The sequence below is a fragment of the Trachemys scripta genome, chromosome 23 (assembly GCF_013100865.1).
Source record: "Trachemys scripta elegans isolate TJP31775 chromosome 23, CAS_Tse_1.0, whole genome shotgun sequence".
Lineage (NCBI taxonomy): Eukaryota > Metazoa > Chordata > Testudines > Emydidae > Trachemys > Trachemys scripta.
In genome coordinates, this window is record NC_048320.1 from 7,882,934 (window position 1) to 7,895,685 (window position 12,752).

At 43.0% G+C, this 12,752-nt stretch overlaps 1 protein-coding gene across 2 annotated transcripts in view; it reads left to right on the forward strand.

The window, feature by feature from the left end:
• Positions 1 to 3,920: 3,920 nt before the first annotated feature.
• Positions 3,921 to 12,752, forward strand: part of MAP3K3 (mitogen-activated protein kinase kinase kinase 3) — a 53,899-nt gene continuing 45,067 nt past the window's right edge. The window contains exon 1 of one of the 2 annotated variants that reach the window (XM_034755663.1): positions 3,921 to 4,263. In XM_034755663.1, the coding sequence (XP_034611554.1) occupies positions 4,260 to 4,263 (4 nt within the window). In that variant the 5' untranslated portion in view covers positions 3,921 to 4,259. The remainder of the gene's footprint in view (positions 4,264 to 12,752) is intronic. The other variant, XM_034755662.1, reaches the window with a different exon arrangement.

Consider the following 12,752-nt stretch of genomic DNA (forward strand, 5'->3'; position numbering starts at 1 on the left):
ACCTAATTGGTGAACAAAATAATGAGGGGATGGGCTATTCTGCTCATCACTGCCTTTTGGGGTCCTTAGAAGAGAGAGTTCAGCTGTGGGAGAAGAGATCAAAATGTCTGAGGACATGTGGACTGGAAGGTGTCATAACTATAAAGGGAAGGGTAACAGCTGTCCTGTGTACAGTACTATAAAATCCCTCCTGGCCAGAGACTCCAAAATCCTTTTCCCTGTAAAGGGTTAAGAAGCTCAGGTAACCTGGCTGGCATCTGACCTAAAGGACCAATAAGGGGACAAGATACTTTCAAATCTTGGGGGGGGGAGGCTTTTGTTTGTGTTCTTTGTTTGGGAGTGTGTTCGTTCTCGGGACTGAGAGGGACCAGACATCAATCCAGGTTCTCCACATCTTTCTAAACAAGTCTCTCCTATTTCAAACTTGTAAGTAAATAGCCAGGCAAGGTGTGTTAGTTTTCCTTTGTTTTTCTCAACTTGTAAATGTACCTTTTACTAGAGTGTTTATCTTTGTTTGCTGTACTTTGAACCTAAGACTAGAGGGGAGTCCTCTGAGCTCTTTAAGTTTGATTACCCTGTAAGGTTAATTTCCATACTGATTTTACAGAGATGATTTTTACTTTTGTCTTTAATTAAAAGCCTTCTTTTTAAGAACCTGATTGATTTTTCCTTGTTTTAAGATCCCAGGGGGGGTGGAACAGTATTCACCAGGAGTTGGTGGGAGGAAGGAGGGGGAATGGTTAATTTCTCCTTGTTTTAAAATCCAAGGGGTTTGGATCTGTATTCACCAGGGAATTGGTGAAGGTTTTTCAAGGCTTCCCAGGAAGGGAATCCATTGAAATGGTGGCAGCGGAACCAGAGCTAAGCTGGTAGTTAAGCTTAAAAGTTTTCATGCAGGCCCCTACATTTGTACCCTAAAGTTCAAAGTGGGGATACAGCCTTGACAGAAGGAGCAAGCTTCATTGTCATGGCTGCCGCGGCCACCATCTTCTGGGAAACCTGGAATCCACCATGGCACTGTTGGGCATTTGTTGTGCTAATGCTGAAAGATGTCCTGACTAGACCAGGCCAGGGAAAGGAACCAATGACATCACTGCCTCCACAGGCTTTGCTTAAATCCTAAATAACATCTGGGTTGTGAGACTGGGTTCTTGCCCTCCCTCCCTTGTGGTGTTTTTCCTTTTCACCTTATTTCTTCTCATGATGGAGAAGCAGCCATGCCAAATTGGAGTCAGTGGTGGTGCGATGTGACTCATGGGAGCGCAGCGCCACGTGACCCCATCTGCCAGGTCACAACACTTGGAGTCGGGAGCTGGGCCCACACGGGACAGGAGCCACCACTGCCCAGTGAGTGTGGGGATGGGCTTGCTCTCCAGCCCTGTGTGAAATTCGTGTCAGACACCTCTCTTTGTCAATTTCATAATATGCTTGAAAAGGCACCAAACATGTACCTAAAGGCTGCCAGGTGGAGGTTACCCCTCCTGCTCACCCTATTAGCCCTGTCACTGCTAAGACCATGTTGCTGGAAAAGTCAGCACCAGCGACAGAAGCTGCATTTCTTACCTTTGCTGTTCTTTTCTGTTCCCTTGTGCGTGTGTTTGCCTCAAAGGAAGGGGATTTGGACTTTAAAAAAAAAATAACAGCAGCTTCAGTTCATCTCAACTAACTTTTTCTCTCTTTCCCAAAAATATCAGTCATCTTTCATACCAGCTAAAAGACCGGCAGAGGTGTTTCCTTATAAAAACTCCCTACAGCTAAAGGGAATAACAGATATTGTTTAAAATGAAAGGTTTACTTGATACTTTGCATTTGAAATGCTTTAACTGTTTTTTTCCCCCTTTTTCTGTATCTTTAATAAAAGGCTATAAAAATGTTTAGCGGTGGTGATTGCCATAAGTCTAAGCAGTGTGAGGTCTCTGTACTCAACTTTAGTGGCAGACAGTGAACGGTAACTTCTTTGACTCTCTGGGTCCATTTTTCCATCAAAATTAATACAACAGTCCACACTTCAACCAGCATGTTGTAAATACTGGAGAGGATTCCGAAGAGCTACACGGATGACCTGAGGTGTAGAAAACACACTTTGCAACGAGAATTTTGAAGGAGCTCAATCTTTTTTAATTTACCAAAAAGGGGGCTTTAGGGGTAACTTGGTTAAGTACCCAGGAAGAAGCTATTTGAACCTCTTTTAATCTTGAAAAGGCATAAAAAAGAATCCAATGGCTGGAGGTGGAAGTTAGAATAATGCAAACTGGAAACGAGGATTAAATGTCTAACAATGAGGGTTGAGGGGATTCTACCCACCTGCAGTCTTTAGATCAAGAATACATGTCTTTTTAAAAGATGCTCTAGCTCAGTTACAGTTTATGGAGCTTGATCCCAGAATTATTGGGTGAAATTAAATGGCTTGTGGTATGCAGGAGGAGAGGCTCGATGACCATAATGGTCCTTTCTTGCCTTGACATTTATGAAAACCCTTCTGAAGCCAATAGGAGCATAATATACATAACTCAGGAGGGCTAAGGATTTTTCTTTCCTTTGGCTAATTACTCGTCAAAGAGCAAGAAATTGTTTCAGTATAGCAGAAGCAGGAAGTCTTAGGTCTGCTGGTTAACTATAGGGGTCAACAGTGCCTGAGAGGGTAGGGACATTGCAGAAATACTAAATTATTTGTTTGTATTAGGCCTGTTCTACACTTAAAATTTAGATTGATCTGGCTTCAGAGCTCAGGGCTGTGAAAAAATTTGCATCCTTAACACTGCAGAGATATTGATAATCTGCTCTAGAGGTGAAGGGAACCAGCAGCTACCTGGCTTGTGTAAAGGAAAATCCTGCCTCTGCTAGAATTCTTTGAGCATCTCAACAAAGTAGCGGATAAAAGGGAACAGGCTGGCATAATTTATTTGGATTTTCAAAAGCATTTCAGAGTCTTTCGCCTGAAGTTGTTAAGGAAACACAGTCAGGAGGGGAGTGATAAAGGAGTGCCATTGCCTAAGACTGAAACCACATTAGGAATAAATGGTCTATTTTGATCCTGGCAAAAAATTAACTGTAAGGTTGCGAACCCTTGAGGTGGTTCTTGAAGCCCCGACTCTTGGAGTCATGTGAGAATCTTAGTCTTTGTTTATTGTATTTTTTTTAAATGAAGTGTTTTTGGCCTTGGTGGTTCAGAAAATGTGAATTCTAAGAGCTCAACAACAACCAGTTTTTTGAAGCTACACCCACAGCTGTTGGGAACCTAACTGTCCTTGAAGGCAGGCACCTGACAACCCTATAACAGAGAGGTGTCCTAGGCCCAGCATTTAATGATCTAGCAAGTGCAGATGACCCACAATTCATAGAGGTTAGCTAAAGAATCTAACCCAAGTAGGTGCATGGGCTGCAGGAGGGCAGCTGAAGCCCAAGGATGACTGCAGCCAAGTCATGAACACTTGGGGGAACTATCTGAATCCCTCCCTTGCCCCATTGCTTTAATTACATTTAATTAAACAGCCCTGTCCATCATTGTTCCCGTTGCAAACCCACAACGCAGGGCAAGGTGCAGGCTCCCACTCACCCAGCCCCAGCTGTATTCTCAGCAGCCGGCTCTGCAACTACCCATAATAGTGTAGGGGGGCGGGTCCCAACTCCCAGACAGACATCAATCAAGGTGATTGGCAGGTGTAGGGGCGGGGCTGAGCTGATACCGCCCCGTGACGACGGAGGGGCGGGGCCGTCCGTCTGATTGGCGGGGGGCGGTGCAGCAGCTCTTCCCCTGTGATTGGCATGGAACGGTTCGGCCCTCGTGATTGGGAGGGCGGGGCGAGCTCGCCGCCCGTGATTGGCAGGCGGTAATGTCGGGTGGGTGGCTCGGTGCCTGTGATTGGCAGACAAACGACGGGTCGGCCCCTGTGATTGGCAGGCGGCGCCGCCGGCGGCGGGTGCGTGCGCGCGCGCGCGGCGGCCGCTGAGCGGTTTGTTTTGCTGACGGTCCGGGCGCCGCGCGGAGGCGGTGAAGGGGAGAGACCGGGGCCCCCTCCCCCCATCCCGGTCCCGCCGGGGGGTGGAGCCGCTGCAAGGAGACGTTGTCTGCGGCGGCCCGGGCCTGGGAATGCGGCGGCGGCGGCGGCTCTGAGCCCTCCCCCCCCTCCCTCCCTCCTCCCGGCCGCCATGGAGCCGCGGCCGTGACAGCCTGGGGCCGGAGACAGCGCGCCGGAGAGCAGCTCCCCCCGCCCCGCCCCGCCCCGCCCCGCCTGGGCGCGGGCCCGGCCGCCGCCGAGATGGGTAGGGGGCCGGCTGCGGGGCGAGTCCGAGGCGGGACTGTGGGCTCTGGTGGGGGGGGAGGGGCTGGTTGCGGCCGTTGGCTCCCGCGGCGGGGGGGGGAACTGCGCGCGCCCGGGCCCCCCGGGGACGGGGGGCAGGGGGGATCTGGGGACCCCCCTCCCGGTCTGTGGGTTTCGGCTGCCTGTTGATCTCCCCATTCAGGGCCCAGCTGAGAGCCCCCCCCCCCCCGAATCCAGGTTCACGGGCCTGCCCCCTGGGTGGCAGGCTGGACTCCCCCCCGCTCTCCTGCCCCTGGGTGCCACCCGCACCCTGGGGTGCGGTAACGGCTGGGGCTCGCCTGGGCCGGGTGCCCCGGCTGTGCTTTGCCCTGGGGTGTTCCTAGGGAGGTCCTAATAGGGCTACCCCCACACACCTCGGGGAGACTCGCTTCTTTCATTGCATGAGTCCCCCCCCCCCCCCCGCATCCCACCAGGCCTCTGGGGGGGCTGCTGTCCCTGTCCACTGTGGTGTGTAGAGCCCCCCTAGGGAGGTGATCAGTTACGGGCATAATTGCTGTGCTGAATCCAACAATGAGGGGAAAATGCAAAAACTCTGCCAGGGTCAGTTATGGAGTAACTTTCATAGGAGATGTGTCTTTCCCCCCGTAGGTAGTAGTTGTCTTCTACCCTTAAACGTGAGTTTGTATCCGTTATCATCATCTTCGTTCTTGTTTGCTGTAACAATGGGTGTTATCATTCGAGACTTCTAGGAATAATCTTTCTTTGAATTCTACCAAGCTCTTTCTTTGTCTTTGTCTTGTGGCAGTGAGTTCCATTGGTTAATTAGGTGCTGTGTGAAGAAGTATTTCCTCTGCTTGTTTTTATTATTTTTAGACTTTCAGTTTCATTCTTGTATTATGAGTAAATAACAGCACCTCTGGTATTTTTTATTATTATACGTTTGTCACAGGCCCTTTTTACCTCATCCTGAAACTAAATCCTGCTTGAAAACCATTCTTGAACATGACTGAAACTAATATAGTTTCTTGCTCCAGTGTCAGGGGGCTTATATTTTGAAGAAGTTATGGTGGTTCTGTTATTGCCTGATGGTATTTGACAATTAGTGATATTTGAGGAGTGTCCACATTTCGTGAATTTTTTAAAAACCAATATTGATTTTTGATTGGTAATGTAAAATACTTTTAATATAAGTTTGATCAGGAGAGCGGAGCGTATTTCAGTAAAATTCTAAAAATATAGGGCAACATTTTCAAACACTGATGTTTAAAGTCAGACACTTTTGGAAGGTGAATGAGCATCTACAGCTCCCCCTGACTTTGACTGAAGTTGTGGAAACTTAGCACCTCTAAGAATCAGGACACGTATTTTGACATATGGATTTAGGTGCTTTACTGTAGGAACCCAAATGTGAAAATTTTGGCCATAGCACTATTTGAAGATTGATAGAATTCCAAGTCACAGTCTCCCATATGAAGCTTCCATTCAATCCTCATTTGTTTTACTATATTCATACAATAGCATTTTAGACAAGTAATGGAGCCTGAAGAGCTGTTATAAATTGCCACCACAGGCTGTCATAATTCAATCTGAACTATTGGAGTTAATGTTTTAGGAAGACATGAACTATAGAGGGAAGTGCCTTGCAAGGTTTTCTGAGTTTACCTGGTTTCTTGTTTAGTCCGAAATTAAGTCCATTGTAAACCAGGAGAAAAGTTTAATTTATGTAAACTAGAGCTTACACTTGACCATGTTTGTATACTGGCAAAGAAAGAAAGTACTGTTATTAACCAAACTGCAGAGTTGTGTAGTTGCACTGTTTTGGGAGTTGCAACTTGGATTTTTTTTCTGAAGTTATCTGGTTTGCTAAAACTCTGCTTTGCTATTTAGTCTCCTGCATATAATTAGTTCTTATGTTAAAATATAAATCCATGCAGCATCACTAACAATGCTTAAAACAAATTTGGTTTAATTCTTGTAAATTCAAATGCTGATGTATTTAGCTCCATGACTAGGTCATACTTAGAAATGCAGGCAAAAAAGTCTGGTGTTTGCTCTGTAGAAACAGATGTGAAGGTCTTTTATTTTGTCAAGTATTGTGTGTTTAAAGTCTACCTTCCATTAAAATGCTTACTAATCACAATCATATCGCTAATATTTGTGCATGTGCTTGAGAGTTGCAAAATGAAAAGGGGTGACTTCACCGGCTGTTAAACTAATGAATGCTATCCAGCTTTGTTCAGTTGTTCTTAACTTATGAGCAGAAAAGCACTAATTACTATATAGCCGTGATTATTTAGATGTCTTTGATATAAAAGAAGATTGGATAATTGATTCAGATAATGGAGGGAATTTTCAACAAGATAGACATCGGGAGACAATGACCTAGTTTTGGATAGATGTCTGGATAGTCTAGGTTATACTGTATTCTTTATATTGTTACATCTAGCTTTCTACTTTTCTTCATAAATTACCCTAAAAAACTTAGTTAATATACTGAGTAGTTAAAGGGATATTAGTTTTGCAATTTGAGGTAACTCCATTAACAATGCTGAAGGGCATTAAGGTTGATTCTCTTGCACTTTATAGGAGGTTATCACTCAATTTAATTTCTGTGCAGAGCTCTTCAGCAGTGTCGGAGAAGCTGATACTGCTTTTGTTAAAGAGCAACGTGCGTATATTTGAGAAGCGGTGGGGAGAGCTGTGTTGAGATTGAATGGCTTGGGTTAGACCTAGACTGAAATGCTCGTTGCAGGCCCAGCTGCAGTTGAGTCTTTCCCTCAATCTGCTTTTTTCCTGCCTGTGTCATTTCCTTCCCTTGGCTCACACGCTTACCCGTAAGCTTTTAGTCTTTGCTGCATTGACAGCCACTGTTGCATTATGGGGGAGGGGGAAGGAATAAGCTTGCCATTTACAACCAGTTTTCAATTCTTAACTGTTTTGTTAGAATTTAAAATAGGGAGTCAGGTTTTTTTCTATGCCTTGCAGTCACATAGAGGAGCTTTGGCTTTTGACATTTGTAAGGCAAGTAAGTTGCAAATTTCTAAGACACTGGCAAATGTGAAGACATAAGCCTCTGATAGTGAGATTAACAAATTACCATAGAACTTCTCTAATGCAGTGTTGTACTGTTAGTAGTAATTGTATTACAATAGTGCCCAGTGGTCTGAATAAGAGGATTGAGGCCTTCATGCTAGGTGCTGTACAGACGTAGTAAAAACAGAGGCTGAACATGTAGTGCAATTTTGTGTCATTAAGACTTGACTTTTACAAAATACCCTAGGGTACACTGACCAATGTGCACTGAAGGACTGTAAGTTACTTATCCAATGAAAAAAAGCTTTAGGCTGTATTTTGGTATTTCTAACTTGTAAAATTCATTAATTGCCATGAGTTTCCCAGTCATTGGATCAAACTAACCAGGTGCCTCTGTTAAAAAGTGTTCATCTTTCTTACAAGTAAACAGCAGACACTACGCTGTCAATATCCCTCTCATTCTCATACCCTGCAAACTTGTTTTTAGGGGTTTACAGGCTTCCTGTTTTTAACCAATGTGCAGATGCTTCTATGCTTTGTTTGCTGAACTTTGTGATTTTGCTTTAAACTATTTCCATCCCTGCCATAGCAAATTTGCTGACTTGGTTTATTACACAGGTCTGAGTGAATTTTAACTGAAATAAATGCTTTACATAAGGAATAACTTTCCTAGTAAGTAGCAATTCCCCTTTATCAATGTTATAACATCCTGGAGTGTAGTTTTTAAAACATGAAAAGCATTTCCTGGACAACATCTTTCTGCACAAAGCAGAACTGTGTTTCTCAGACCTGCTGGAGACCTAGAAAAACAGGGTGTCTCGGTGCTCTTCAAAAGTTGCTTAGATTTCATTTGTAGTAACTTCTGCATTGTGCCGTAAAACTGATAGTGCTGCAAATACTTTTTTTTAAAAAAGTTGAGGCTGTAAAATCTTGATCATGTTAAAATAACGGTTGACCTATATAAAAGTCTTTCAAATTTGTATTTCCATTGCCATACAGACCTTAACTGAAGCTACATTTTGATATAAAATGAGTTAAAATCAAATATTTGATATTCAGTTTGCTTTAAAAATGGAGATAGGAAATGAAGATCAGACACCAATGTCACCAAAATCAACTTAAAAAACAAACAGACAAAGTCTATCATATGTTATAGCGCTAGGGAGCATTCAGCCAATCAAATTGCCTACTTTGCTGGAAACATTCAGCTGTCTCGCTTATTTGACTTTGGGGTCATTATGCGTCTGTGAAGGATGTCAAAATAAACAGTCTACTGTTAAAACTGCAGCACAGCATTGTATATGAACTTGAAAGGGGCTGAGAGCGCTTGACCTGTTTCGAATTTGCAGGATTGGACTCGAATATGTCAGAATATTGACTAGATCACATTTTACACTTTTGTTATAAAAGCAATGGACAAATCCAAGACACGGAATTTCCTTCTCCAGCCCAGTTCTCTAGTACTCTTTAAAAAGACCACCAGGTTGGAGACAATTTGAAACATAAATCTTTTACGTGGGTGCGTTTATGGGCGATACCATGATACCCATAGTCAGTGTTGGTGTAACAGTATTACTGTGCATGCACGCATAGCAAACTCTGATATTAGATATTAATATCTGATATTAGATTTGTATCCCTGTGGTCCTCCAATGTGGGCCCTAGCCACCTTTGTGCTGTTGGCTGTACTTTCAGGTAGTATCCCAGTCCCATAGGTTTTCTTGGGGTTTTACAATCACATTTTTCTAGTTTTAAACTTTCTCCTCTTTGTTGGGGTGTGAAACACCTGCGCTAACAGGAGTAAAGTGATTGATTATATAATGGAAGCAGTAAGATTAACTGTACACAAAGTGCTGTCAAATGCAAAATGTAAACAAATTTGATTACAGAAATCCTTATTTTTCAATATGGAAGAAAGGAGATCCACTTAGGCGGCCGGGGAACAGTTATGGTTTAATTTAATTACTTTTGAGTACTTGATTCTCAACTTTAAGGTTGCATTAATTTTAAATCTTAGGCTATATTGAGACACACCATGGGCTAGTCTACATGGTGGCGGCTGGAGTAATGCACTCTGGGAGGGAACACAAGAGTAGCCATAGTGGGTCAGACCGGTGGTCCATCTAGTCCAGTACCCTGTCATCCAACAGTGGCTGGTGCCAGATGCTTCAGAGGGAGTAAATAGAACAGCAGCTTGAGTGTTCCATCACCTGTTGTCCAGTCTGAGCTTCTGGCAGTTGGAGGTTTAGGGATACCCAGAGCATGGGGTTTTGTCCCAGACCATTTTGTGTAATAGCCATTGATAGACGTATCCTCCATGAACTTATCTAATTCTCTTTTGAACCCAGTTATACTTTTGGCCTTCACAACACGCCCTGGCAATGAGTTCCACAGATTAACTATGCATTGTGTGAAGTACTTCCTTTAGTTTGTTTTAAACCTGCTGCTGCCTATTATTTTCATTGGTTGACCTCTAGATCTCATGTTATATGTAGGGATAAACTCTTTCCTGTTCACTTTCTCTATACCATTCATGATTTTATAGACTGCTATTGTATCCCCCCTTAGTCATCTCTTCTAAGCTCAACAGTCCTCCATGCCCCTAATCATTTTTGTTGCCCCCTCTATACTTTTTCCAATTCTAATATATCTTGTTTGGGATGGGGCTATCAGAACTGCACAGAGCATTCAAGGTGTGGCTGTACCATGGATTTATAGAGTGCCATGATGATATTTTCTGTTTTAGCTATCTCTTTCCTAGTGGTTCCGAACATTCTGTTGGCTTTTTTGACATTGGCTTAACTGTTCTTGAAGTCTGTAGAAACTTTACCAGTAACATCAATTAGAGTTAGGTCAAAGCTGAGTGCTGTTGGAAATCCCACAAAAGTCTCCAGGACAGGAACTGTGTGTCTGTACAGAGCCTAGCAAAATAAGACTGACCCTGATTGGGCCTTTTGTAACAAAGCAGCATCCAAATACATACATTTCCTTCTTTTGCTTTGAACTCATAATGGTTTACATGGCATTTTGCATATATTCACCCCACATACACCTCCTTTGGGCGTAATCTAACTTGTTCATTTTGTTACTAGTAAGTCAATTACCAACCCATTTTTATGAAAAGTAACCTAAATTCAGAAATAAATATTTGTGATAAAGCATGTAACATGAAATGAGGAATAAATGTGCACCCTTTGCTTCATCAAATAAGCATTGTTATTTTACAAATGTACATGAGAAACATCTGTACTGTAATATTCAGAAATGTCTCATGTTCCCATTGATTCTAAGACTAACTGTTAGGCTTGTACTTATGTAAATCAATATCCTAGAGCAATAACATGCATCCAGAGTGAATTTAAAAAAAATATCAATGACTTTAACTGGGTTTTTTATTTTTAACTCAGGTTTTGTTGAAATTGTTCAAAAATTAGCCCTAGAGAGAGCTGTAAATTTCAATTTAACCACACCATAAACTGATAGCTCTAAGTACTTTGGGAAGGAGGGGAAATTGCATATCAAGGTCTGCACATCTAGGGAATTGTAATCTTAGGTTTATGACAGACCTTAAAATAGTACAGCCTAAAATTGGATAGAAAATCTTGATAACCTTGTCTATTGTGGTAGTATTTCTTACAACACCGCCAAACGTGAAACCTATATCAGTAGGTTTCCCTTCATCCAACTCTCTCTCCCACTATCCCCTCCCATTTTTCTGCCCAAGACCAGCAAATTTCTGCAAGACTCCATAGAGGACAACACATTCTTTTCAGTTTGTTTAAAGTTTATATTTGGATCAGATTTTATAACCAAGTTCCACTCCTATTAGAGAAGATTTAACTGGATACAGCGTCTAGAGAAACAAATACCATAGAAGCAGCAAAGAGTCCTGTGGCACCTTATAGACTAACAGACGTTTTGGAGCATGAGCTTTCGTGGGTGAATACCCACTTCTTCGGATGCATGTGTAAAACCATAGAGTTTTGATAAGCTATACATACAACAGTCCAAGAATATAGTATGTACACATGTGCCAATGACAGGATTGTGTAACTGATAACGTCCAGTGATTTGTTGCTCAGAATGCATAGTGCTTTAGAAATGAAGCCAATAAGCCAGTAACTATTTTGAGCAGAAGTTCACATGCCGTATACAACTTTCTCTACAGTATTTAGATGATATTGAAAGCAAGGGACTAATTTCAGTGAATGATTTGGCATAGGCTAAGCAGGTGTCTAGCTAACTCCTACAGCACCTCCTGGTATTCCTGTTCTAGGCTTTCCACACAGCTCTGCCACTTCACCTCAGTCCTAAATTCAGACAGGCTCTGGAAGCTACACTGTATTGGTTACATGAGAACTTTTAACCCAAAAGGTCAATTTTTTTTCCCCCTGACAGTTGTAACTAAGTGAAAATGGAATATAGCTGATATAGTTTAGCAGCCTCACTGTGTTTGCTTAACTGTAACGGGGGAGGGTATTATGGTTTATCAACTCATCATAACTTTTTTTATGCTGATCTATGTTACAAATACAACCGAGTTAGGTGATTGGTTGCAAACACTGCAGTTAAAATGTGTAGTATCAGCAATGACTGTGTCCATGTAATTGGATTAAAGCCTGGGACAATCCCAGGCGTTAGCCTTATTTAAGGGACATATAGTAAGGTCTTGTGCACACCATAAGGTTAAACAAAGTTGTAACTAGGATAAGGAGACCAGGACCTTTGACTCAGTTATTTGTGGCATAGGCTAGGAATTGCATTAATCAACACTTTCACAGTTGTAGCAAAGTATGAGGCCACTTGACTAGTACTGTCCTATAGTTAGCAGGCAGCATGGGTGGTGAAAAATTTGCTGAGGTGAGAACTGAGACTGAAGTCAGCAGACAGAGCCAATGTATTGTTTGGTTAGTGAAAAAAGGCAATGCAAGTCTTGCCATCTCACTTCCACTTGAAGGCAGGGCCCCTGGTAGTTATGACAGGCAACACTGCAGAGCCCAGTTTATTCATAAGACTGACTACGTCTAATAAAATGCTAGAGTTATTTATGTTGTTGCTACATCTACCTGCTAAGCTTTGGAAATAGATGCCACTGGTTTCTCATGGTTAGCTCTTTAGGGCAGAGATCATACCCACCTCCTTTGTGTGGCACCTAGCGCAATGAACCCCAATCCTGATTAGAGCCTCTGTGTACTACTCTAGTATAAATAACATTTAGTTGCTGGCATCCCAGTCATGGGTTCCTACCATGTTCCTGAAGAGGCTGACCTGCAGCTGCTAGCTCTGCTCTGCAAGCCGTCAGTGCTCTTCTCACTGCTTCCCTGTTCTGACTTCTGTCCTGAAGATGTTCTAGCTTCCTTAGGAGACAACCTTTGTGCTGTGAGCACTTGTTTTGGGGATATGGGGAGAAGTGCCCTTGACAATCAGCACAAATGTTTGAGACCTAGTAATTCAGAA